Genomic DNA, 27,560 nt, shown 5'->3' with positions numbered 1-27,560 from the left:
CACATCCAAAGACTGGTTCTTTGAAAATGCACCTCTGCCACGAACCGATCATGCAACAAGCTGCAACAAGCTGTGAGGGAGCCAACTGTTTAATTCACAATATGGGAGCATATAAAACAATATGCCTGATTGTTGGACATGATTTGCAACGTTCTATGATTAATTTGCTTTTCAAGTTGCATATGAGGCCGATTTTTTGTTTTTTGGGGTAATGACTATTTTCACAAACTTGAAATATGGCATATTAATTATCTACTGATCTTCTAATTATTCTTAACAAATCTGTTGATTCGATCAAAATCTGCTAAGAGATCCATTTTGTTACCGCAATTGGTACATAACACAAAGGTTAGGTTGGTATGTTCACTTTAATAATGGAGAGGCCACAATGGCTGTGGCCTAGTAGACAATTGGCATAAGAGAGAATGTTGGAGATGACCTCTTTATAGAAGGGAGAGGAGCACTACCTTTTGTTCTTCAATGTGGGATTGGGGCCATTTTATAGCTCTTCCAGCATCCGTATGAACAGCAAGAAATGGATTTCGAAGAACAAACAACTGGTCTCGAGTCAGCCTTGATTCAAGTTCCCCAAGAACAATCATTACTATCAAGAAAACAAGTACCGGTCAAAGATGAGATTGTGGAGGAAGTGAAGAAGCAGCTGTTGTTAGCAGGGCCACTTGTCGCATCAAATTTCTTGCTATTTGGCATGCAGCTTATTTCAGTCATGTATGTTGGTCATGTTGGAGAGCTGGCCCTCGCAGGTGCTTCCATGGCCACTTCATTCGCTTCGGTGACTGGTTTGAGCTTGACGGTAATATGGCTTCCCCTGTTATTGTCCATTTAAAAAAAAAAAAAAACTTTATACTTTTTTTGTTACTTTTGTGTATTATGATAATATCAGGCTCCATTTTTCTCTAAATTTCTCCTCTTCATTTGTTGAATAGAGAGGAATGGGTAGCGCGTTAGACACGTTCTGTGGCCAGTCTTATGGTGCAAAACAGTATCATATGCTTGGCATACACATGCAGAGGGCAATGCTTGTTCTTCTTCTGGTAAACCTTCCCCTTGCATTTGTATGGGCCAATGCTGGCCGCATTCTTGAATTCTTGGGTCAGGATCCAGAAATATCAGCTGCTGCTGGCAACTATGCTTGCTTATTGATACCTAGCCTTTTCGCTTACGCAATCCTAGAATCGCATGCCAGATTCCTGCAAACTCAAAACAATGTGGTTCCTTTGATTGTTAGCACAGGAGCTGCAACGCTTGTGCACTTGCTTAACTGTTGGGTTCTGGTATACAAGACCAGCCTTGGATACAGAGGCGCTGCTTTGGCAACCTCCGTCACGTATTCAATCAATGCATTGTTATTGGCTCTTTATGTCAGAGTCTCTCCCTCTTGTAAGCTCACATGGACTGGATTCTCAAAGGAGGCCTTTCATGGAATTCCCAATTTTTTAAAACTATCAATTCCGTCAGCTGTAATGGTCAGGTAATTTTTAGTTGACTCACCATTGGAACATTAAAGACTTAGAATGGATATGTTAAGTACTTATTTGGTTTTATGTCTGTGAACAGCTTAGAAGTCTGGTCGTTCGAAATGATAGTGCTCTTATCAGGTTTTCTTCCTAATCCAAAGCTTGAAACCTCAGCCCTCTCAATCAGGTTTTACATTTGACGCTAACGAATGAATTAACGAAAATACAAATTCTTGTTAGTAAATAATGAGAAAATTCAATATAAACCAAGAAATTACTAACCGATTGTGATACAATTCCAGCTTTAACACATGTTTAATGGTCTACATGATTCCCCTGGCTTTCAGTGGTACAGTAAGGTAAGTGAGTACACAGCTAGATTTAAGTACTGCATGCTTCTATTGTGAGTACTTGTCTCATAAATTCTTCTATGTTCTTTACTTGTACATTGTCTGTTAGCACAAGAGTTTCAAATCAATTGGGAGCTGGGCAACCACGAATGGCGTGTATAGCAATATGCGTTGCACTATCCATTGTTGTTACTGAAGGCATTGTGGCTGCTGCAGTCATGATATTGGCTCGAAACGTTTGGGGTTACTGTTACAGCAGTGAAAAAGAGGTTGTGAAGTATGTTGGAGAAATGTTGATTTTTGTCGCACTATCCCACTTTTTTGATGGACCTCAATCTGTTCTTTCAGGTTCTTGCTATTTCTCTCAATTTCTTCTCTCATAACAATAGAATTTTCGGTTATAATCTTCGATTTCCAGAACTTCATATAATCCCAGGCTTATACCATAAAACTGATTTCATAAAGAAATAACATAATATATAAGTGCAATTGGTGAAGTATGTCATTGTGAAACACTGAACTATTCTGTATACCCAAGTTTCTCATCTTAAAGAAAATATTCTGTAGCCGATTTATTGAAAAGAAGAGACTTTGATTTACAATTATAGGTGTCATAAGAGGAAGTGGGCAGCAAAAGATTGGGGCATATGTTAATCTGGGAGCCTATTATCTTATAGGAATTCCTACTGCAGTCTTATTAGCTTTTGTGCAGCAAATTGGAGGGAAGGTGACACCAGATCCTTGTGGTTTTAATCTTCCATACTACTTTTCTTTTAACCTACTTTCTTAATCTTCCATGGATATAAAAAATTTATGTGTTCTGCGCAGGGTCTTTGGATTGGAATTATTATGGCGCTATTTGTGCAAGCACTATCTCTTGCAATCATAGTCATATGCACAGATTGGGAGAAAGAAGTAAACTTGTTTGTCATGTCAAGTTTCATGTATCAGTCTCTGTCGCATTCATCTCATGCTCCATTTTCATTCCTTTTGTAGGTGAAGAAAGCTTCTGATAGAATGTTCAACAGAGTGACCGTGGCTGAGTCGTCAAGCTGATGCAGAAGTCATGATCATAGCTAGATTGTATAATTCTGAGCCAAATTCAGAAATAAAAGAGTTAAAAAAATAATGAAGGCTCTTCTGCTTAGTTATGTGCATAATTTTTTTCATGGGAGATATTTTGATAGATGTTGGAAATTCAGGTGAAGACTCTCCCCTGTTTCATATTTGCAAGAAACAAAATGCGCCCCATTCAGTCGTTACTTTGTCAGTAAGCAGAGCTGGCAAACCTTTCTGCTCCATTTATAGAGGAGTCCAAAATCACAATTGGTGCATCAAATTCATGTCACGCTTTCTCATATTTTTTAAATTATCATCAAGTCATACGATTTACAAAGCTAACGTTTATACACAGGTTATGCATCAGTTACAATCCAATTTCTTTTGAAGAATCAGTATCCAATCCAATTAGAATTTGATTTGTCATATTAGAATTCAATATAGGTAAGCAATCCAATCCAAACAGATTCAACATATATAATTGGACTGGATCAGTTCCATCCAACATAAAACATCTTTCAAATAACCAACGCCCAATGGAAAATAACATTTGCTTGCAGGCCAGTGGTCTTAAGTTCAACTCCCATGACACCATGGTAGTGTGTGTGTGAGAAACCTATGCATGCATGGGATTGTAGTTGGCATCATTCATCATGAATAGACTATGATTCTATGTTGGCGGTTCATTTTTTTATCCTCTTGTTGACGGGTGGTTTTTAATGCTCAACATAGGACTTTGACGTAAAGTCAAAGTTTCCACTACGCCGATCAGCAGTAATAAGTTTTTCTTCTTCAGCTCGAGTGGTGATCAACACAAAAGGGATGGTCATGTCTCCTAAGAGGCACCAATGTGGTACCCGGCGTAGCCCAGTTTGACGCCAACGTTCGAATGAAATTGGGAATGTATTTAGGTAGAGTATCTGAGTAGAAGTTATTACCCTTCTCAACGTTGGTGTTATTAGAGGTTGGGAAGAGAGGCTTCCTTCAATCAAGGGGAAAAGGAGGTGTAGAGCACATAGCGTAGTCATGGTTGGAAGAGATGTACATGTAGAGTATCTGAGTAGAAGTTAGTACCCTTCTCAACGTTGGTGTTACCTTATGAAAGCGTTGTTGATCTTAGATCATGCCATATAGTCGTGTTCTTATAGGCATATATAACTCAAGATATGGTAGGGATTCTTAATTAAGTCATGAAGGCATGTGAGTGTATAACAAGAAAATCTCTATCTATAGTAAAGAGAGAGAATGCTCCAAAGAAATGGTTCGGAAGTCTTTGGCCAAAGCATTGGGTATGATTGAGAATGTCGATTATAAGAGGAAGTAGGCAGCAAAAGATGGGGGCTTATATTAATCTGGGAGCTTATTATCTTGTGGGAATTCCTACTGCAGTATTGTTAGCTTTTGTCCTGCACATGGGAGGGAAGGTACCTTCCTACTTCTCCACAAAAAAAAATTTCAAGTCCCCTCACTTTTTAAAAAATATTCGTTTTAATGCATTTTCTTAGCATATGCTCTTCACAGGGTCTTTGGATGGGAATTACAGGCATTGATTGGGAAAAAGAAGTATGTTTCATGTATCCGATTCTGTTAATTACATTAATCTAATGCTCTATTTTTCATGCCTTTCATAGGTGAAGAAAGTGTATGACGCAATGGCCGTGGCGGATGCATCTTCGTAAAGCCGATGAAAAAGTCATGATCACATCCAGATTGGGTCCTTCAGAGGAATACTTCAGAAAGGGGAAAACTTAACAGACAAGAAACGAAGGTTGTGGTCTTAATCATGCACTATAGCATATATTTATCATAGATCTTCATATAATTTCCCCAATCTGGTGTTGCATTGGGTAAATTATTTAACTTTAGTACTGCAAGAAACAAAATGAGCACGTTATTCACTTGTTTCTGCCTCACTAAAGCACAACTATCTACTGGTAAACCTTTCTTCTATAGCAAGTAATAAGACAGGAAGGCAGAGCTGATCAGGGCAAACATCCAATTTGAATTGATTTAAGAAATGGTCAATTCAGAAATTGATAAGAGATGCAGAAAATAATTAGTCCAAAAGTAATGTACATATAAACCCACATATTTAAATAAACAAATCCCGTTTTTAGGGGAAGCCTTCAGTTTGATTTGTTCAAATAACAATTGATAACCCATGGTATAACACGCGGATGAGTTATACAATGTTGTCATACTTTAGTACCATACTATAATTGTTCAAACTGAGACTCTGAATTATCAATAATATTAGCTAGGTATACCAAATTTGAACACCAAATTGAATTCCCAAATTATGTGACATTCACATCCTCAATTTTTAGGAATAAAATTTCCAAAGAGCTATTAATTTCCTGCGCTCGTGAAATGGTGGTGACTGTGGTGGTTACGTACAAGCATTGCGTCCGTGGATACATGAAGTTATGACGGAGGTGGGGTTTGAATTGGGATCGGTGGAGGAGGTGGGCTTCAAATTGTGGTCGGTGGAGGTTGGTTTGAACTGGAATTGGGGTTGGAGAAGATGAGAGAGGGAGAAGAGAGAGTGGCAAGGTCTGAATGGGCGGAGCATTTATGGATTTTCTGGAGGCCATGGTGCAAAACCCTAATAGCCACAAACAATGTGACCACGAAAATGAAGATCTTTGTTGATTTTCCCACACAACACGTTTTTGTATTTCCTTTTCTAGGTTCTGCTGTAGAGTCTGAGAGATGAACAGAGAGAATGGTGTGTTCTGTTCTGCCCAGGCAGAGCACCACCCCCTTCACCAAACCCAGGCATAGCACCACCCCGTTACCAAACCATTCGAAGGAACTTTTTCTACCCTTTTTTGACTTTCTTTTCTTTTAACTTTTTTTTATATATAAATTTTCTTCTAATTTCTCTTACATTTTTTTACTTAAAAATTGGCCAGGTCACGTGATTAAAATTTGGATGGATATCCAAAAAATTCAGAGCGAGTCCCAAATTGGCCAATTTCATGTAGTTTAAGTTCTGAATTTACCGAAAAAATTGTTTAAGGGGAAAATTAACAATTATGGTATAGTTCAAGGGGCAAAACAACAGTTTAGCCTAATTTATTTGAGGGATCCTCAAGGAAATAAATATTTTATTGCAAGTTCAGATCGTTTGGACCATGTGGCTTGCTCGATTTATTTGAGTCACAATATTCCGTGATCAATATGTTTGCAGGTTGCAACAACGGCGGATTCTTTGTGTTCTACGCCTTCAACACATATTCCTCTCTGAAGAACAAGAAAGTACCAAATGAATGCAGAAGAACAAGCAGGTGATCTTGAGTCACCCTTGATTCCATTTGCAGATCAAGAACATGACTATCAAGCAAGAAAAGGACAACAGCTGACCCGAGATGAGTTTTTCGTGGAAGTGAAGAAGCAGCTGTTGTTAGTAGGGCCTCTTGTGTCATCAAATTTCTTGTTGTTTTGTATACAGGTTGTTTCAGTCATGTATGTTGGTCATCTCGGAGAACTTGCACTTTCAGGTGCTTCCATGGCCACTTCATTTGCTTCAGTAACTGGTATCAGCTTGATGGTAAGATGGCTTTTCCTATTATCAAAAAATAATATACACACATATATTATATATATATATATATATATATATAGTGTGTGTGTGTGTGTGTGTGATGTTTGAATTGTAATGCTTATGTTGTGTTCGATAATAATCCTAGTCTTCATTTCCCTCTTATTAATTTGCTGATTAGATTGGAATGGGAAGCGCATTGGACACATTTTGTGGCCAGTCCTATGGAGCAAAACAATATCATATGCTTGGTATACATATGCAGAGGGCAATGATTGTTCTTTTGCTGGTCAGCATTCCTCTTGCAGTTGTGTGGGCCAATACAGGCTTCATTCTTGAATTTTTGGGTCAAGATCCAGAAATATCTGCTGCTGCTGGGGAATTTGCTTGTTACATGATACCAAGCCTTTTCGCTTACGCAATCCTTCAATGTCATTCCAGATTCTTGCAAACTCAGAACAATGTGGTTCCCATGATTGTTACCACAGGAACTGCAACTCTGCTACACTTGCTTATCTGTTGGCTTCTGGTATACAAGACCAGCCTTGGATATAAAGGTGCGGCTGTGGCAAACTGCATCGCATATTGGATCAATGCATTGTTATTGTTTCTTTATGTCAGATTCTCTCCCTCTTGTAAGCACACATGGACTGGATTCTCAAAGGAGGCCTTTCAAGGAATTCTCAGTTTTCTTAAACTATCCATTCCTTCAGCTGTAATGATCAGGTAACATTTTGAGATTTAAAATGAAATAAGAAATGTGGTCATTTGAAATTTCACAATGTGAACTACTATCGTTGGTTGATGGTTTTATATGTCTCTGTGTACAGCTTAGAAATGTGGTGCTTTGAAATGATGGTCCTCTTATCTGGTCTTCTTCCTAATCCAAAGCTTGAAACCTCAGTCCTGTCAATCAGGTTTTCATTTGACCCTAAGCAATGACAATAGAACAGTATCAATTCTAAGAGCTGATATTGACTTTCAAAACAGTCATCGTGCACTCTCCCCCCCGGTGCAATTTCAAATGAGCCCAGTGTTATTTTGAAATGCCAATGACAGCTCCCAAAATTTTGATTTCTAAGTAATAAAAACTGAAGCGGAAACACTGATTACTAACAGATTGTGACATATTCACACAGCCTTAACACATGTGCACTGACTTACATGATCCCCCTCGGACTGGGTGGTGCAGCAAGGTGAGTTTATGGCTACATTAAGTTTCATACTTGTCTTTATTTTGCATATTTTCTCAACAATCTTTTTCTATTCTTCTATTATTTTCTGTTAGCACAAGAGTTTCAAATGAATTGGGTGCTGGGAAACCACGACTAGCCCATCTTGCCATATGTGTTACACTCTCCATGGTTGTTACTGAAGGCATTGTGGTTGTTGCTGTCATGATATTGGGTCGAAAAGTTTGGGGCTACTGTTACACCACAGATAAAGAAGTTGTGGAATATGCTGGAGAAATATTACTGTGGGTTGCAATAGCCCACTTTTTTGATGGAATTCAATCTGTTCTTTCAGGTCTCTGACATTTTTCTTCAAATACTTCTTCCATCACAGTATAATTTCTCATTTGAATCTGGGTTTGCAAACCTTTTGTGTAATTCGAAAAAAAATTCATGTCAGGGCATCCTCTGTGAAAGATTGAGATAACCTTATTAGTTGCCTGTCATCTTATAATTGATTGATTGACAAAATGTTACTTCCAATTACAATTTCAGGTGTCATAAGAGGAAGTGGGCAGCAAAAGATTGGGGCTTATGTTAATCTTGGAGCTTATTATCTTATAGGCATTCCTATCTCAATTATATTAGCTTTTGTCCTGCACATTGGAGGGAAGGTAACTGGATGTTTCTCCCCTGCTCATTTATTTATTCAAATTTATATTCCACATTCTTAATCTTCTATAGAAATATATATATATATATATATATTTTTTGAGGATTATACTTTGACAAATCGCATATTAATTTCAAGTCAACATGTTCTTCACAGGGTCTTTGGATTGGAATTACTGTGGCTCTGTTTGTGCAAGCAGTATCTCTTTCAATCATAGTCACATGCACTAACTGGGAAAAAGAAGTAAAGTGCCTTGCCATGTTCTGTTTCATGTATGAATATGTGCTACATTCATCTCATACTCCTTTTCATGCCTTCTGTAGGTGAAGAAAGCTTCTGATAGAGTGCACAAGACTGTGGCTGTGACGGATGCAGCATCATAAAACGGATGAAGAAGTCCTGATCATATCTGGATTGGGTCCTTAAGAGAAAAAAGAAAGAAAGAACGGAGTAATTAATGAAGGATCTAGCCCTTATTTGTGTGCCTAATGATATGTCCTCTGTGGACGACATTTCAAGCCGTATCAGAAGCCGAAGGCGATGAATCTCCAGTGATTAAACATTTTATTTGTGTGGCTTGGTTGCCAGTTTTGTCATCCTCAGAAATTCCCAAACCTAGTGTTGTTGCAGTTTCAAAAGTTTAGACAGGGTATAGTACTCTGTAATTACGTACTTCGGGAAGAAAGAAACAAAATGAGGTCTTTTTTTTTTTTTTGGTCAAAGAACAGCAGGTGTTTCCAGTCTACTAAAAATTGTGTGAGCATATAATGGGTAAAAAATTGGATTCTTAATGGGTTAGTTCTTACAATAGTTAGAACACCACCTCCCACCCAAGAGTTCAATTTCTCCAAAATCAAAATTTGAATTCCTGATTTTGTGTAGACCCTACTTACATTTTCTTTTCTTTATGTGAAGTAAACACCGGAGTAATACGTACACTCCTTATTTTGATTCCGATTAAGGATTAATAAACCTGTCATTAATTCATTTTCAATTAGTTTTGGGTTGGATGCTTACATTCTGATATAGCATTCCAACATGCTATTCACGTGTTGGTCCTCCATCCATTGCCAATTGATTTTGAGTTACAGGCTCACATTTACATACTCCCAACATCTCTAACCTCATTCTTCAAGTCTTAATATTCATATGCGTTCTTCACTAACCTATTTGGCTCTTTTATGTAAACTTTTTCTACTGCAACAGTTTGTTATTCCTCCAACCCATTTGAAACTTCTTTTTTTCATCACTCATCTTTGCCTTTTTATTTTACCCTTTTTCTTGTAATAGTGGTTTCCAAATGTAAGTTACAAAAAAAGTTCAAAAACAAAACAATATCAACTTAAAATATTTTTAAAAAATAAAAATTATATTTATTTATGACAAACTTTTCAAATGCATAAAAATCATGGCAATGACAAAAGAGCTAGCTCTAGAGCTCCATATGGATGCAGAAACTCTTCATATTCCAATGCACATTGAATATTAATGCACGCGTGCATGTAAAATCCGAATTATTCGATGGAGAGGTACGTTAACCGAAGGGGCTCTGGAGCAAAATCAATTTCGACTGCAATAACTGTTCATAATGTCGTTCTTCCAGTTTGTTGAAGTTGCAGCAGCAGTAATTGCCCCAGTTGCCGCTGTTGTTACCGTAGTTTTACTGGTAACTACCCCAGTTGTCGCTCCCATTGCCGCGGTTGCTGGAGCTGTTGTGGGTGCTGGGGTTGTTGTTAATAATGTAGCCAAAATGCTAGAGCAGAAGTGAAGTAGTTTAACTTTTTTTATGGGGTTTTAGGAATAGTACGTTGTCTTTAATTTTCTGTCATGTTAGTACATGTACGTTGTCTTTAATCTTTATTATGAAATGGTAATCTTATGAAGGTTTGTTTGCCCATATTTTGCTCTTAATAGATTGATTTGTTTGCTTAGAGCAGCTCCAAGAGAGATGTCAAATATCAAACATCAAATTTAAATTTGATGGCTGATGTGGCAATTTGACATCTTTACACAGCTTTATACTCCACCAAATATGTCAAATTAAATTATTATTTTATTACATTTTAGTGTTGATTCATTTTTAATTAACAAGAAAATAAAAGAAAAAATAATAAAATATTCATTTGACATCTTGCTTTTGGGATGTCAAAAATAACATCTCAACCTTCATCCTTCATTCCACATCAGCTTTGACATATCAATTGGAGTGATGTGAGATGTTATTCCTAGTTGTTAAATGTCAAATGTGGCAAAAAAATGTTTGACACATCGGTTGGAGATGCTTTTAGGTAGTTGTAAGAGCATCCACAATGATGCTCTCTGGATTCCTTAGAGTATCTCCAAGAAAGATGTAAAATACCAAACATCAAATTTAAATTTGATGGCTGATGTGGCAATTTAACATTTATACAGTTTTACACTTCACCTGATATGTCAAATAAATAATTATTGTAATCATTTAAGATAAAGAAGAAAAATAATATAAAAAGGAAAATAATAAATGAAAGTAACAACTAACTATCTTTAAAAATAATAAAATATTCATTTGACATCTTGCTTTTGGGATGTCAAAAATAACATCTCAACCTTCAGCCTTTATTCCACATCACTTTGACACATCGGTTGGAGTGATGTGAGATGTTATTTCTAACCGTTAAATGTCTATGTAACACTTTTGACACATAGGTTGGAGATGCTCTTAGCTAAAATTTAGCTAAAAATATAATAAATATATTTTATGAGCTCTCTAAATAATTTCAACTCCAACCATACTCCCTAATTTGGAGAGTTATAAATGTTATAACTCTTTTTTGATTGGTCCATCTTATTTTAAGGTGAATAAGGAGCGTAGTTAGTATTTTTATGATTCCTCCCTAAAATTTGTCTAAGGGAGGAATCATAAAAATAACTCCAACCATCCCTATCCACCTCCTAAAATAGGGAGTCTTCTAAGAGCTCCTAAATCTGAGGAAAAAGAAAGGACTCCTAGTGGTTCCCTATAATTTAATGCTGCTTTATTTAATGAGTATTTCAAACCTATATTTAATGCTCACCATTTTTTATTTTATTTTTTTAATAGAGATGGACCAATCAAAAAAGAGTTATAGCATTTATGACTCTCCAAATTAGGGAGTATGGTTGGAGTTGAAATTTTTATGAGAACTCCTAAAATAACTTTCTTATATTCTTAGCCAAATTTTAGCTAAAAAATAGAGAGCATCATTGTGGATGCTCTAACTTGGTTATCTCCTTGCAGAAACCAATTCAGATCATTTACTTGTGGATGTGTCTTTGAACATTTCTCATAAGCGCATCGTATCTCTTGAAGCCCTTCCAATTAGAACTATGAATAAACAACGGTTCCTCCAGTCTTTCCAACCATTGCATACAGCAAAGTAATATTTCAAAGCCTATACAAGCAGCGACATCCAGCTGAAACAGTGAACACTTTGCTATATACAATTAATACGTACTGGTCACTGGAAATGGGTTGGTTTCGGATTTTCAAGAAGATTGTTGCAGCCGCGCTTTTTGCTATTACAAGATTGATTATTTGCTAATGGCTCATTTTAGAATGTGTGGATGATAATAAAGATGTCAATGTTCAAAACTCATAAAAAAATGACAGCAGCCAGAAATTCTACAAATGCAGAAGAATGCTTGTGTTTATATGCATCGAGAATGTTGCTCTTCTTTTTCTTTTCCGTGTCCATATGCTTGTGTTTATATGCATCGAGAATGTTGCTCTTTTTTTTCTTTTCCGTGTCCATAGTTAAAATATAGGAATTAGCAATCTTTTTCCTGACGAACTTCCCAACTGTACACTATTAACCATACTGACTAGCAGTATTCGGTCAGAAGCTGTTTCCAATGCACATTGAGAATTGACGCACCCATGCATGCATGGAAAATTTGAATCCCAAAGAAGTAAACAAATTCAACGCAGCTACTATAATCGAAGAGTTAGATAAATAATATAATAAGTAAATTTAGATTTTTCAAAAAAGACAGAAAAACCTCTCAACTTTTAAATTAAAGACATGCAAATGTAAAGGATTCCTTAGGAAATCCAAAAATAAATAAGGGCAATTTTGTCTATTTCTTCTTTTACAAAATTTCTCTCTCCTTTGTGTTTTTCCAAAGTCTCCCTAAATAATAGCATGCATGCCCTTCCAGTTAGTACTATAAAGTAAGGGTGCTCCCAAAGCCTCTCTCCAACATCCTATTGCATGCAAAAATGAGTTGGTTTCAGATTTTGAAGGTAGCTGCAGTATCAGCGGCAATGTGGTTGCTGCCAAAGCTGATACTGGCAGCTGTAGCGGCATTTATACCATGTGCTGCCCCCCTTGTGGCTGTTGGAGCTCTTGTTAGGGTAGGTCCAGCGCAGGACCCAAACTGGGGGAAAGGGCCCCCTGGCGAATCCGAGATGGCTTTTCGTGGTGGGTCCCACCAACTCTGCAAGCCCAAGGGCAATAGTTTTGTGACGTTAGCGCGGCATCACGTTTTTATTTGGTGAATTACACGCGCCAACGGTAAAAAATTTGATTTCCTACGATCGCAAAATCCAACAGTAAAGTGCCACGTGTCGCGGCGACGCTGGGGACGATCTTTTTTTTCAATCGACGGTCCTTGTTTTTGGCTAAAAAATTGCAAAAATTCAAAAAATTCTGAAAAATTCTGAATTTTTTTAAAAATACCAAAAAATTATGTATTTTTTCCCTATAAATACCTAACCATTTTATTCACTTTCTACACCAAATCTTCATAAAAACTCATCTCCTTCTAATATTTTTCACTTTCCACACCAAATTTCTACTACAAAATTTCATTTGTGCAAAAATACAAATGTCATCTTCCATCGAAGTCGGAGGGTCGTGGACAAATGTTCGAATAGGTCAAAATCTTGGCAACGAGGTAAAAAAAATAAATAAATTCCGTTTTATTCAATTTAATGTCTTTATATATATATATATATTTCTTGCATTTTCAATTTCTTTTTTTTAATAGATTAGTCAAGGCAAAACAAAGAAGAGGAAAACCATTACACATGGCTCCTCAAGTGAACAATGCCCCCAGTCAATTCTAGTGGTGCGTTTCGTGTAAGAAATAATGGTACTATTACGTCCTCCGAAGGAAAATACTCATCCACGTCGTGATCCGGTGGAACCGCCTCTGCCAATGATGGAGTTGTCCTTGTATTCCATTGTGTCGGACTATGAGAACTAAGAATATTTCAATTGTATGATGAGTCAGTAGGTATTTCAATTGTATGATGAGTGGGATGTGAATTTTATAATAAATATGGACACGTGGCAACCGAAAATTTTATCCGAAAATTTTATTTGAAAATTTTATCCGAAAAATGTTATCTTAAATTTTAAGTGAAAATTTTATAATAAATAGTGACACATGACAACCGAAAATATAATCTGAAAAACTTATCAAAATTAATGGTTTAAAGTATAAAAAAATAGGAAATAAAGTACAATGAATAGTAATTGCCTTAGACTTGCCATAGACTTTGCCCTCATGGGTGGAACTATTAAATGCAAAGGCTGACACTATTCACGTGAATAGTGGCCAGCCCTTGCTTGCCCTTCCCTTAGACTTAGTCCTTGTAGGTGGAGATGCTCTTAGGGTAGCTGTTGTGGTTAATTGTTAGAAATGTTTCCATTTTAATATGCAAGAGATGTAAGGTCGTCTATTATCTATGTCATCTTTCATCTTTTACTTTGTTAGTAATCGTGGTTTGTAAGCATATATGTTCTTAATTATGTAATAGTATTTATCTAATCTTATTGATTTCTTCTTTCTACTGATTTTATTGGGTTTTTAGAGATATTTGATAATTCGCTATTCAACTCCAAGTATGTATTTGTCTATCCCTTATAATTTTTCTTGCTTAGTATGTAATTGTATGTCCCTTTGTGCAATTGTGAACTTGTGTTGGTGAATATTAATTTTGTTTTATGATTTCAAAATATGAAAACTCATCGAGGGCAATTATGATTATAATAAATAGACAATATGATTTTTAATGTTTTTGTATGTCTTGTAAGAATTCGAATTTTTATTGTTCATATTTTGTGAGACTCATGCACACATGAAAACTTGGCTTCACCACTTTGTATAAATATACATATTTGAGGGTAATGCTCATTACGTCTCCCTGACTAGCTAGGTGTTTGTTTTTTTTGTGTTTATTAATGAAATTCACTCATAACATCGAGTTTTTAATGTAAGCTTCGCCTACTTGACTTTGAATTCCGAATTCTCCACTACCTAAACCCTAATAAACATACAAAAACATCTGTAAACGAGCACAAAATTGTAATTTGCTTCAATATAAAGGACTAGAGTAAAAAAATCTTATAAACAATTACTTGAAATACCGAATTACACATTAACTGTACCAAGAAAAAAAATGTTATTCAAACCAATAAGAAATTGGGATAAAAGTTCATTAATCAAGGGCCAAGATATTGAATATGAACATTGTGGCGCCACCCTTGGTGTTATCATTACTTGGAGGCACTATTATCATTATGCCTTCAGCCTTGTAGTCAGAAACTGTTCATATTCCAACGTCCATTGATGCCCGCACGCATGCGTGCAAAATCTGACCTTAGAAGAAACAAACGATTTTAATCGAGGTGCAATAACCGAAGAGAAAATTTTGGCTAATTAATCAGAAGCCTTTCCAATTAGAACTATAAATAAACAAGTGTTCCTCAAGTCTTACCAAAAACTTTTTCCACCATTGCAAAACATTATTACAGTGTAGCTTTGAGCAATTTCGAGTGCAAAAACAGTTCATTAATGTCGTTCTTCCACCTTGTTGAAGTTGCATCAGCAGTAATTACCTCAGTTGCCCCTGTTGTTACCGTAGTTTTACCGGTAACTGCCCCTGCTATGGCTCCCGTTGCTGCGGTTGCTGGAGCTGCCGTGGGTGTTGTGGTTGTTGTTAAGAATGTAGCCAAAATGCTAGGGCAAAAGTGACATCGTTTAACTTTTATCATGGGGTTTTGGGAATAGTACGTTGTCTTTAATTTTCTGTCAAGTTAGTATATGTACGTTGTCTTTAATATTTATTATGAAATAGTAATCTTAATTATGAAGGTTTTGTTGGATGTGTCTCTTGAACATTTCTCATAAGCGCATCGTATCTCTTGAAGCCCTTCCAATTGCAATTAGAACTATGAATAAACAACGGTTCCTCCAGTCTTTCCAACCATTGCATACAGCAAAGTAATATTTCAAATACATGCAGCGACATCCAGCTGAAACAGTGAACACTTTGCTATATATACAATTAATACGTACTGGTCACTGGAAATGGATTGGTTTCGGATTTTCAAGAAGATTGTTGCAGCCGCGCTTTTTGCTATACAAGATTGATTATTTGCTAATGGCTCATTTTAGAATGTGTGGATGATAATAAAGATGTCAATGTTCAAAACTCATAAAAAATGACAGCAGCAGGAATTCTACTAATGCTAGAAGATATCTTTGTGTACCAACCCTAATAGAGGTGGAGACAAATGTCTGCCTATTAGAGAGTTGGTACACAAGTTGGTATTCTAAAGTTTCCGTGTCCATATGCTTGTGTTTACTATGCATCGAGAATGTTGCTCTTCTTTTTCTTTTCTGTGTCCCTAGTTAAAATATAAGAAGTAGCAATCTTTTTCTGACGAACTTCCCAACTGTACACTATTAAACCATACTTAGCAGCAGTATTCGGTCAGAAGCTGTTTCCAATGCACATTGAGAATTGACGCACCCATGCATGCATGGAAAATTTGAATCCAAAGAAGTAAACAAATTCAACGCAGCTACAATAATCGAAGAGTTAGGTAAATAGATTTTTCAAAAAAGCAGAAAAACCTCTCAACTTTTAAATTAAAGCATGCAAATGTAAAGGATTCCTTAGGAAATCCAATTAGTCCGGCTTCTTTTACAAAATAAAGTAAATAATAGGGTTCCAGCTCCCAAAGCCTCTCTCCAACATCCCATTGCATGCAAAAATGAGTTGGTTTCAGATTTTGAAGGTAGCTGCAGTATCAGCGGCAATGTGGTTGCTGCCAAAGCTGATACCGGCAGCTGTAGCGGCATTTCTACCATGTGCTGCCCCCCCTTGTGGCTGTTGGAGCTCTTGTTAGGGTAGCTGTTGTGGTTAATTGTTAGAAATGTATCCATTTAATATGTAAGGGTTGTAAGGTTGTCTATTATCTATGTCGTCTTTCATCTTTTACTTGTTAGTAATCGTATTCGTTCTTAATTATGTAATAGTATTTATCTAATCTTTGTAGATAGGCCCACATTTTTAAGTCATTGGACTCATTTCCCGGACAAAATTATTTCATTTTTTCTTCTGCTTGAGGGTTTTAACGTTTGACTTTAAATTTTGAAGAGGTTAATCAAATTCTTAGAAAGTGATAATTTGATCCTTTAACTCCTGTTTAGATTAAAAATAGCATTATTGCCCTAGAATAGGAGATATTGCTCTTCGAACTAGAATATAGCCAAAAACATGGCCAAGCATGATCAAGCATAGCTGCAGTCAGCTGCATTGTGGCCGACTGGGAATTTCCATTGCTCAAATGAAGTCACTTTCTTCTTACAAATTGTTCATTTTGAGCGTCTACTATCACGAATCCAAATTTGGCAGCAATCGGACAAGTATTGCATCCTCCAATGGACAAACACTGAAGCATGTTCAAGAGGCATTTTAGTATCAGTCAGCTGCAGTAAGATATATTGTGTCTGACAGGGACTTAAAATGTCCGATGGCGTTTGCTTTCTTCATGAAAGATGTTCCCACAGATGTATTCTACAACATATCTAATGTTGGGAGCCACTAGACAAGTATAACGGCCTTAAGCGGACAAACACTGAAGCTGACTGTCAGTCCCATGAATAGTTTCTGAAAGGGCCTTTCCACTACTCAAATGAAGTTGACTTCTTCATGAGAGTTGTCCCTCCAGATGTCTACGACAACTTATCCAAATATGGAAGAAATTCAATCAGTGTATCATTCTCAGAGTGCTAAACACTGAAACTTGTTCAAATGGATGACACTGGTGACGAGAGAGCAATTCTACTTGTTTCCCCTTCTCCCCTTCTCAAATGAAGTTGACTTCTTCGTGAGAATTGTTTCCCCTGATGTCTAGTCTAACATATCCAAATATGGGAGCATTTGGATAAGTGTAGCCTTCTCAGAATGTCCTACATTGAATCATGTTCAAAAAGGAGTTAACATGCTGCTAATCAACTTTCATTAGCTACATCAATGGAGAAACTGAGCCATAACGTGGGAGCTTGGTTTGATTCAGCAGGTGACACTATCTCATTGGAGGAAGGGAATAAAGAATATTGAAGCTACTTACCCATTCCAATTGAGAAAGCCACACATGCCTCTTATTTTAATATTATCTTTACAAGCTTTGTTAAGAAAAAGATGTGCAGCCAATATAAAGAAAGAATAAAGAATAATTGGCAGCCCATGTGCACCACTCCGAAGAGGAGAGAAGAATAAAATGTTAGATCAGTGACTAATAAAAATTATTATATATCAACAATATATATACCAACGAAATTGAATTTATAACCGACTGTAATTTGAAATACAGTACTTATTTGGATTCAAGATAAAGGTTCGCAGATTTGATACAATGTTCCTAAAGACAGTAATTTCATATTTTCTTGATGCTTGAAGTTCTATAAGTGACTGTCTCTCAGGATTCAACCATCTATATTCTAAGCCCTAGCACTGGGACTTAGAATTTGACGAACTTTGTTTGTTTTCCTCTCAGACAATATAAATGAGAATGTTTTTTCTGTGTCAAACGAATGAGCCTTTTCTGATTTAAATAGACTTCTGAAACCCTATCAGAAGAGTTACAATTATTAAAAAGCTGTTATTTAAACTAATCCGAATTAATAAGAATTATTAATTTGAAACTAAAAAAAATTAATTTAAATATGAAGTGACCAAGGCCCCTTTTTTTGATAATTAAATATTATACATTATCTACATAATATTTAATGCTTAAATCGAATTTGAAGGCTTCTACTTGGCCAAACTTGCAATTACTAAGTGTGGGACTACCACACCTATAAAGACTTCACTTTTTCTTCTTTATACCAATGTGGAACAAAAGTCATTGAATTTCATTCAAACTTCCAACATAATATATATATATATGAAGGGACAAGTTGTGTCCCCAATATATTATTTTGTTAGGCCAGTAGCATGAATTGCTATCACTTAAACACTTTCATATGATGCGGTCTTTTCACACACACACACACACACACACAAAATATACCAAACCCTAGTTCCCTCTCTCTAAAAAAAAACCCTCCTACAAGTGGCTGTTTTCCCTTTGAAGAGGGAGGAAGCCACTGTTCTTCCTCTTATATCCCTTCTTCCCTCTTCTCTTCCTCCCTCTCTCTTTCCCTCATTTTCAAAAACAAAAAGTTTTCCCTATTTGTCTTCATTTTGTTATGATTTTCCTCCAATCATCACAGACGGCTGCATCTGAGTGTCGGATCTCCACCACCATCCTTTGTACGGTTTCTTTATGTTCAGAATAATTCATAGAGACTCTTTGGATTCTCTGTGTAGTTTTCACATCTCCTTTGTGAGAGCTTTCACCTCTCCTTTGTGAGAGCTTTTTGTTGATGCTCTTTTTGGGAGAGTCAACTTAGATAGAGGTAGAATGGTGGATGATGGGTGAAGGTAAAGACCTTCAGCATGTTTGTGAAGATTTGGGCAATCGATAAATATAAAGAAAACGAGATATATGTGGTTCACCCTTAATGAATGGACTACGTCCACGGAGAAGTATGTTTTTATTATAATAATGTATGTTTACATTTGTACATGGAGTTGGACCCAAATATAAAGATAAGAAGGGAGAAGCTCATGATTAAAGATAAAACTCAGCCCAAGGATCCAAAAGGGAGTCCCTTTCTCATGGAAGAGTAGTCTTCTTTTATAGGTGAGAGGGAGTCTCCATCTCTTATAGTTTTCCGATGTGGTACTCCTCTTGCTTTGCTTAGAGTTGTAATTTGTGGTAATGTTTCTTTGGCTAAAGTGATGACCTCTCAAAGCATGGCACGTGGATGATTTAGCCTAGCTAGTTGCTCGGTCAGTTACGTTACTAACACTTTTCATCTCCCATTTGTGAGAGTTTTATTTGCTTTGTTATGGCTTATTATTTTCAACATTTATCTATTTTTTATTATTCTGAGTTTGCAATTTTAGTTGGGATGCCTACGTCAGAGTTTCTTCGATCCTTAGTAAAGGCGCACTAGATTGTTTTAATTTTGATGTTAGACCACTCCGTTATTGTAATGCCCTTTGTGACTAGTGGCTTTTTTGATTGAATTATGAATGCAATCCTAGCATTTTTCCACACACAAAAATTAAAAAATTAAAAAAATTAAAAAAACTTTGCATTCTTTTGATTTCTTTTGTATGCAGATGGGACTAGACATCCACTAGGTGATCGATAACATGATGAAGATAGATTAAAATATGAAGATGGAGCTTCTTCCTTCCTCTATAAATGGAGAAGTCGTGAGCAGCAAAAAAAGACCAACAACTAAACCAACAATCAAAACCCAAATTCAACGTCTCCAACTCAACACTTACAAATCTCACAACAGATTTCATCAAGCTTGAATCAAAGCCCTTCCTTTCCTTTGAATTCCCTGTTCACAATTCCTGATGGGAATTCTCTTTTCATTTTTTCCAAACACATACTTAGTTTAATTCTCAATTGTTTCTATTTATAATGCAAAAAGAAAATTCCATGAATAAAGTAATGCAAAAAGTCCTTCATTTCATCACCTTTTATTCCCATTCCTTCCTTACTTTCTTCCTTTCCCCCCTCCCTCCCCTCCAACACCCTTATCGCTTTGGATATATATATATATATATGATATATATATATATATATATATACATATGAAGAAAAAAAAAATTACTTCCCTATTTGAAAAAGAAAAACAAAATCCCACACTCATATTATTACTTATTCATTATCACACCAAGCAAATAGCTAAATACATAAGGAAATGATTTTATTTTATTTTATTTTATTTTTTTCTTATTTATGTATTATTTTCATTGCTACTTGGATTGGAAGGATATGCACTCGTTCACTGCTAAGAGCATCTGCAATGGTTATGATCAGTGCAATTTTATTGCATGAAATTGAACTAAAATAATAAAATCTCACTTGCAATGGTGTGATTTAGTTCATTCCAATAGAGGGTTCTATATAATGAACCCTTTATTGAATTGCAATAGACTAGAACCCATATGTCAATTCAATAGATGCCAAAATAATTCAACAACCATATTGCATGAAATTGAACTAAAATATATAAAATCTCACTATGCAATGGTGTGATTATAGTTCATTCCGATAGAGGGCTCTATGTGGTGAACCCTCTATTGAATTGCAATAGGCTAAGGATTAGTGCAATTTTATTGCATGAAATTGAACTAAAATAATAAAATCTCACTTGCAATTGTGTGATTTAGTTCATTCCAATAGAGGGTTCTATAAGATGAACCCTTTATTGAATTGCAATAGACTAACCATAGAACCCATAATGTCAATTCAAATAGATGCCAAAATAAAATATTCAACAACCATTGCGAAAGCATTAAAATTAGAGAGCATATTTGCTACCCCTTGATTGGTGGTGAGTATATTAGCATTTATTTTGGTTAACAATGGAACACAAGGCCCAAAAAAAGCAAACGAGCATTTGTCAACAACCTTTTTTTGATTGCACAAGATTAACTTCAGCTAAAGGTCATTAGAAGAAAATTAACAAACCAAATACACGGAAGGTACAGAAAGGTTTTTTTTTCCACGCATAGAAAAAGAGTAATACTACAACCCCCATCTTACGCACATTTTTATATCACCTTATGTGGTAGATGAAGTGGACAGCCACATTAATAAAAAATGTCAATAAATCATACAAGAAAAGAAAATGTTAAATTCCTTGTAAATTCAATGTAGGGAAAATGGACTCCCTTCAATGCAAAGCAAGATCAGTGGAAGATATAGAATCCATAAGATCAGAAAGTTTGTTGCGAATTGAAAATCATCAAATCTTTCTTTTTCAACTGGTACTAATATAAAAAAAAAAGTCAAACAAAACGAAAATCTCTCATTTCATCAACATTTAATATTTTGCAAATTCCTTGAGAAGTTTACGTTCACCAAGATATTACGAAAAAGAAAAGAAATTCCTAAACCCTAATATTATTATTTATCATTATCACAGCAACCAAATAGCCAAATCTGGGAAATCCGAATTTATTATTATTTTCGGAAGGTTTATTGGGATCCTAGGCATTGGAATTAATTAGGATCCTAAAATTAGAGAGTTTTTTTCCTATTGGATGGTGAGTATTATCACCGCATCAAATAACGTTAAAATCACATTCATTCAACGGTAATTAATACGGTGATAACGCTTATCACCAACGCCTGGTGACTTATAAATAAGCGTCCAAGCCTCTTCAGTTCACACACAACCCACTCAACAACACACAAAACACAAAAAGCAAACCCATTATCACTTTAATGGACTACGAGCCTGAAACTGCTTATTCTGGCTACATCGAGGCCATCTACGAGTCCGAAACTGAAACTGGTTATGGCTACGACGAGCCGGAAACTGCTTATGCTGGCTACAAAGAGCCGGAAGCTGCTCGTTTTGTCTACGAAGAGCCTGAAAATACTTACATTGGCTATGACAAAGAGCCCGAAAATGCTTATGTTCGCTATGACGAGGTGGTACCTCGAGCAACAACAGAGAGATGAACGTCTCTAATGCAGTTGAGAACCGAGTGAAATCGTCATACAACGACCAATATTGTCGATCTTCAAGCAGTTATAGGGAGAGTTACAAGGCACAAGAGCATGTGGACCAGCGCACTGGGCAGATGGGTTACAAGGAAGAGGAAAAGTACACCTACAACCAAAAGTATGTGGACAAGGAGCAAGGCTACACCTTTGAGCGTGAGGCCCAAGTCAAGTTCAAGGACTCTGTCTACCCTAACAAGTCTGCAACCAAGTCAAACAATAGTCGCATCAAGTATTAGCTAATAACTAGTAGTATTGTGTGTATCTGGATTTCCTTATTATTTGCTATTTTTGGTTTATGTGTCTTTTTTTTTAATGATAGTTTGTTATGAATTGATTTCATAATTATCTTTTAGCAAAATCTCATTGTTTGTTAGTTTTGTTTACCTGTTTTATCACTTTGTCTCCGTAGTTTTAATTTGGTCACTTTTGTCAATGTAGTTTTAAATCCCTTACAATTCAAGGACATGTTACAAATTCTGTCAAATTTTCTTCCAAATTTGTTAAAATACCATGTGTCCTTGAATTGCAAGGATGATTAAACTACACTTTGGTATCACAAGTGGATGAGATTATGATGTGTTTTTCCCATTAAATTTTTGTTTCTATATTTTTTTTTTAATAAATATAAGCGACATTGTAAATTAATCTAACATATGGGAAGGGGTAGAGGGGGCGGGCACATTGCATTTGCATTTTCGTTTCAATCTTTTAGTTGATGAATACAATGGTTTTAATGAGTTCATTCTCATGAAAAAAGCTTTATTTAAATGTCGAATAAATCTTATTTTAGTTACTGTTATCATACGTAATAGTTTGTATGTGTTTGGAAGGGCATTGAGAGGAGAAACCGAAGTGGGATTGTTGGATCTGCTAACTATTTATTCAACCATTTTGCATCTTTCGCCAATGGAGTTTAGCGCAATGAAAAGAGAGCCTTAAGTTGTAGTAATTTCTCCTTAATTTGTCGAATTTTCATGACATTTTGGTATGTAGCGTGTGTAAGAAGCTCACTCTCTTAATTTAGACTATCACTTTTATTATAAAAAGGAAAAAAAATCAAAAGAAAATAAACTAGTATTATAAGAGTATAATTAATAGTAATTAACAACAAAAAGGACCATAAACCAATGAGGGTTGGTTCAGTTGGTATGGTTCATGTACTACGTAGCCCCACTAGTGTCGAGTCCGCCCTCATTGGTGTGCGATCTATAATTTCAACGTAAATCCATACAATTGATAGTTACGAAGTTCTTCCTAGGTTGTTTATGTGAATGAGAGTCAATCTCCCTAACTTTAAAGTTTTTACCAATCAAACAAAATAAAAAGGAACATAAATAAAAATAAAAAAAAAAACCTCACATGATTAATATATATTCTTATGTATAGAGAAAAATCAATATTTTATGCTTTTTGGTTGACAAAGAAAGAGTTATGAAAATAGTTTGATAGAAATTTTTCTCTAAACGATAAAATGATAAATTAAGGATGAACAAATCATTGACTAGATAAAAAAAATTAAAACGGAAAATAAATGGATAATGCAAACCGTGGCACAGAAGTTTTACAGTTTACTCCTATATCGTGGCTTGTAAATAAAGCCTTGAAACCTCTACCCACTTTCTATCACAGAAACACGACGCCCCCACCATCGAGTAACATCTCCTGACTTTCTGTGTGTATTTATTTCTGCACTGTTATAAAATAAATAAAAATAATAGATAGAAAGCCCTAAGAAGGATAATTTTAATAAATATACTTTATTAAAATTAATGACATTAAACGTATTTCATTCAATTATAATAGTAGGGATGTGTGATTTATTCAGTTAATCATCCAAATTAGCCTCTTGGCACGCAAATTCAATTAATCATCCCACTACATGCACTTCAATTGCTCTTTTCTTTTCTTTTTTTTGTTGGTAATTTTCAGAAAATTGCATATCCACTTATTTTAGTGTCATCTTTTGAATACCCTTACGCTTATTATTTTTTAATAAAGTACTAGTCTCTTCGCACGCTTTTTTTTTAGTCTGGAAAAAACTTTTTTAAATTTATTTTAGAATTAAAAAAGATAATGGGTTTTTTTTTAAGTAAAAGATAATGAGTAGTTGTGTTCCATAAAAATAGGATTCATTATCTGATTTTTCTTTTAATTTTAATTTTTTTTAATATGAAAAAGTGTTCATTTACTATATTATCCTCATTTAATTAATAATTTCAATTCTTAATGTTTGCATTAACCAAAGACATTTTCTGGTATTTTGGATGTTTTGTCATTCTCTGCCTTTTGCTTTATATATATTGATCTATTCCACCAAAACAAAACAAAAAACAAAAACTTTTTGATAAGCCAAGGGTATTTTCGGTATTTTAAAATTTTAACCAAACTCCCATTCTCCCTGTAGAGGGAGTCCCTCTATATATAAATCGACATGAAAGAAGATAAAAGATTAAGATAATAAGAAAACAATTTAGTAGATATAAAATCCAAAAACGGAAAATAATCAATAGATAAAACCAAACCGTTACGTAGTTACGTACAGTTCACTCCTCTCCTGGCTTATAAATAGGCCAAACCAAGCCATTTCCATTTCACAAAAAAACCAACCAAACTCTCTTTCGCTTGGGAAAAAAAAAATTTAACAACTCTCAATCGCATAATGGCCAAAAACTATGAAGTTACTGGTTTTTGTGGCTTTGTGGAGGCCGTGCCCTCAAGCAACAACAACAGGCAGCAGATGAACGTCTCCAATGAGGTCCAGAACCAAGTGAGGTCTTCGTACAAAGACCAATATGGAGGGTCGTCGAGCAATTTCACACAGAGCTACAAGGCACGAGAGTACGTGGACAATCGATCGGGGCAGACGGTTTACAAGCAGGAGGCTAAGTACGCTTGCAATGACAAGTTTGTGGACAAGCAGCAAGGGGTCACTACAGAGTACAAAACCCAGTTGAAGGTCACCAAGTCTGTTTACCCTAACAAGGGTTCCAGCAGCAAGTCCAGCAACAACCGCATCAACTATTATTAATTAGTTTGCTTTTTATTTATGTTTTATTTGGATTAATTTCCTTGCTATTTTCTATTTTCCATTAATTATGAACTTATTTCGTTGTCCTTATTAGTAAGTAATGAATATTTTCTGTCTTTTTTTTTTCTTATGGTTTTTTTTTTTTTGCACGATTGGTTCAACTTTTTCCTTTCGTGATTGATAGAATTAAGTTCTTTTCTTCTGACATTTGCTATCGCTTATGTTGGTTGAGAATATGAAATTTACGTATTAATTTTTCAATTGATACAAGGTTTGTTGAGAACACTCAGAAGAAACTATAACACACAAGCTTGAATGAAAAGTTCTTGTTTCATTGATAACAAACTGCAGGCTTATAAAAGCCTTTTACAAAGAGATAAAATCAAAATAACAGCCCACGTTTGCAACACCCTAAAACGTGGTAACAGACTAAGAGGAATTTGATAAAAACACAAATAACTAGTCCCTAAGAAATAGGACTTATTAACAGAATTAACTAAAATATCGGAATAGTACCCTCTAACAGTCTAACAAGGTTATTTCTCAGGCAAAAAAGCCTTTAATATATATATATATATATATATATATATATTTCACGGCAAGGGAAGATAAATTTGTAATTATTTTGATTTAAAAAAAAAAGTTCAGGAGGAGATTGGCTACTCTCACTAGTATGAATTTATGTAGGAAATTACAGACAGTAGGATTTGAACACTGATGGGGCTACATACAGTGTAGGGACTTTATCCAACTGAACCAACCCTTATTGGTGAGGAAGATAAATTTTGATGAGATAAATAAAGATATCTCTGGCCATGCATAGGTTAAGGCAAGGGGAAGTGAAGTAGCTATTGCTAAATTTACTGCTTAGCATTGCGTCGAACATTAAAGAAAATGACAACGGGCCATGCCAATAATTGTTTCATTTGAGCCCATCAAGTTTGGGCCAATGTAGATTTTGTCACTCGTACGGTTGGAACTAGGACAAAGGCACTTAGTTTTTCTTGATCACTCACACCTTGCGAGCCCTAGTTCCACTAGAAATATTTACTCAAGCTCAACAAAACAACGAATTCCAAACATACCCAAATAGGACTAAAACACTAGCAGGAAACAATTCTGCAAATTTCAAGCCAAGTTAATTATCACACACTTGAAAAACAACAACCTTTACAAAACTCACTTATGAAACTTCAAGAAAGATCCACCTTGCTTGAATAAACATTAAAAAATTGGTACTTCTCTAATTTGAGCAGTAAAACATTACTAATGTCACAACTTTGATGTAGAACAGTTAGGGGAAGTGATCGAAAAAGAATTGGAGCGACACTCGCGTATGGGCATATCAAGTAAATTGTAAGTTTTGGCGCCGAGCTCTGATTTTAGTATATGATCCAATGTTTCAAAGAGAATGATGTCACGAGTCAAATTCACTGTTTTGCTGTGACATATGGGCTTTTTTTGGGCATTTAACGACGTTTACTAGCCCAAAACAACATTTAAGTTTTGAGCTCGTTTTTGAAATTTTTGTTATTTATGTTTTTCATTCCTATTTGGATTCCTAGAGGTTCTAGGGTTTGAGGCAGTATTCATTTCAACTTAGCTAAGGGTTTAGGTTGTTGTCCCAATTTTCAGAATTAATAAAACTTCATACTTTTGTCACATCTCTAGTGGATTCCAGTGTTTATATGGTTATTGAGGCTATCGTTTGATTGCCTTTGTTTGAAATGATGCGTCAAACATGATTGATTCAAAGCATAACTTGACTATGATAACAATTAGCAAGGAATGGTTGATTAAGAGTTATGATGAGTCGAAACTATTTTTATTTTCCAAGGTGGGATATTGGGATCTAAAGGATATAAATCACCCTTTCAAGTTTTAATCAAGGACCTGCAGTTATCAGTTATATATGCAAATCTTTGCAATCGTCTACTTTGTGTTGTGCTTTGAGGTCTTGCTCTTACAGAGAAGTTGGAAGGGGGTATGGAATTTGCAACAAAACAAAGCATCTTTGTCATACGAAAGTGTCCGAAAAGAATGATCACTTAATCTCTGCTAGTTCTTCTCACCATATTACTGCGAACTCTAATTAAAAATGGATTGCGTGAGGGTGATTGGATCTTGGGAGCTACTACTAGCTAGGGCATTCCAAATTTGGTACTAGTTCGAAGGAACCTCTTGGTTGTTTTACTCGCAATCTATAAATAGTAGGGGAATATATTGTTAAGCAGTACTGAACCACTAGCTAGCTAGCTAGCATGCAATCAGAAATTAATATATGTGTTCTCTTTGTGAGCCTCCACTTAAAGCTTCCCAGTGAAGTAGATGAGCAAAACTTTTGTGAATGTCAAA

At 35.5% G+C, this 27,560-nt stretch overlaps 2 protein-coding genes across 2 annotated transcripts; both read left to right on the top strand.

Moving 5' to 3' along the window:
* Window positions 1-264: 264 nt before the first annotated feature.
* On the top strand, window positions 265-3,167 carry LOC103323446 (protein DETOXIFICATION 16-like). Its single transcript, XM_008225444.2, has 8 exons — window positions 265-814; window positions 948-1,492; window positions 1,579-1,665; window positions 1,781-1,837; window positions 1,938-2,176; window positions 2,437-2,555; window positions 2,657-2,743; window positions 2,825-3,167. The coding sequence occupies exons 1-8, from the start codon at window positions 536-538 to the stop codon at window positions 2,882-2,884; spliced, it is 1,473 nt and encodes a 490-aa protein (XP_008223666.2). The 5' UTR covers window positions 265-535; the 3' UTR covers window positions 2,885-3,167.
* A 2,773-nt stretch (window positions 3,168-5,940) lies between these two features.
* Window positions 5,941-8,881, top strand: LOC103323445 (protein DETOXIFICATION 16-like). The gene is made up of 8 exons (XM_008225442.3): window positions 5,941-6,440; window positions 6,613-7,157; window positions 7,262-7,348; window positions 7,571-7,627; window positions 7,720-7,958; window positions 8,159-8,277; window positions 8,433-8,519; window positions 8,600-8,881. The coding sequence occupies exons 1-8, from the start codon at window positions 6,156-6,158 to the stop codon at window positions 8,657-8,659; spliced, it is 1,479 nt and encodes a 492-aa protein (XP_008223664.2). The 5' UTR covers window positions 5,941-6,155; the 3' UTR covers window positions 8,660-8,881.
* Window positions 8,882-27,560: the final 18,679 nt, after the last annotated feature.

Source organism: Prunus mume, linkage group LG2, assembly GCF_029339155.1.
Source record: "Prunus mume cultivar Tortuosa linkage group LG2, ASM2933915v1, whole genome shotgun sequence".
NCBI lineage: Eukaryota > Viridiplantae > Streptophyta > Magnoliopsida > Rosales > Rosaceae > Prunus > Prunus mume.
The sequence above is the reverse complement of the archived record's forward strand: the minus strand, read 5'-3'. Positions and strand labels throughout refer to the sequence as shown.

Coding starts and splice junctions, on each gene's coding strand:
- LOC103323445 (XM_008225442.3), top strand. CDS start 6,156: ATGAATGCAGAAGAACAAGCAGGTGATCTTGAGTCACCCTTGATTCCA. Junction 7,959..8,158: donor AATTCAATCTGTTCTTTCAG/GTCTCTGACATT, acceptor TTACAATTTCAG/GTGTCATAAGAGGAAGTGGG. Junction 8,278..8,432: donor TCCTGCACATTGGAGGGAAG/GTAACTGGATGT, acceptor TGTTCTTCACAG/GGTCTTTGGATTGGAATTAC.
- LOC103323446 (XM_008225444.2), top strand. CDS start 536: ATGGATTTCGAAGAACAAACAACTGGTCTCGAGTCAGCCTTGATTCAA. Junction 2,177..2,436: donor ACCTCAATCTGTTCTTTCAG/GTTCTTGCTATT, acceptor TTACAATTATAG/GTGTCATAAGAGGAAGTGGG. Junction 2,744..2,824: donor GCACAGATTGGGAGAAAGAA/GTAAACTTGTTT, acceptor TTCCTTTTGTAG/GTGAAGAAAGCTTCTGATAG.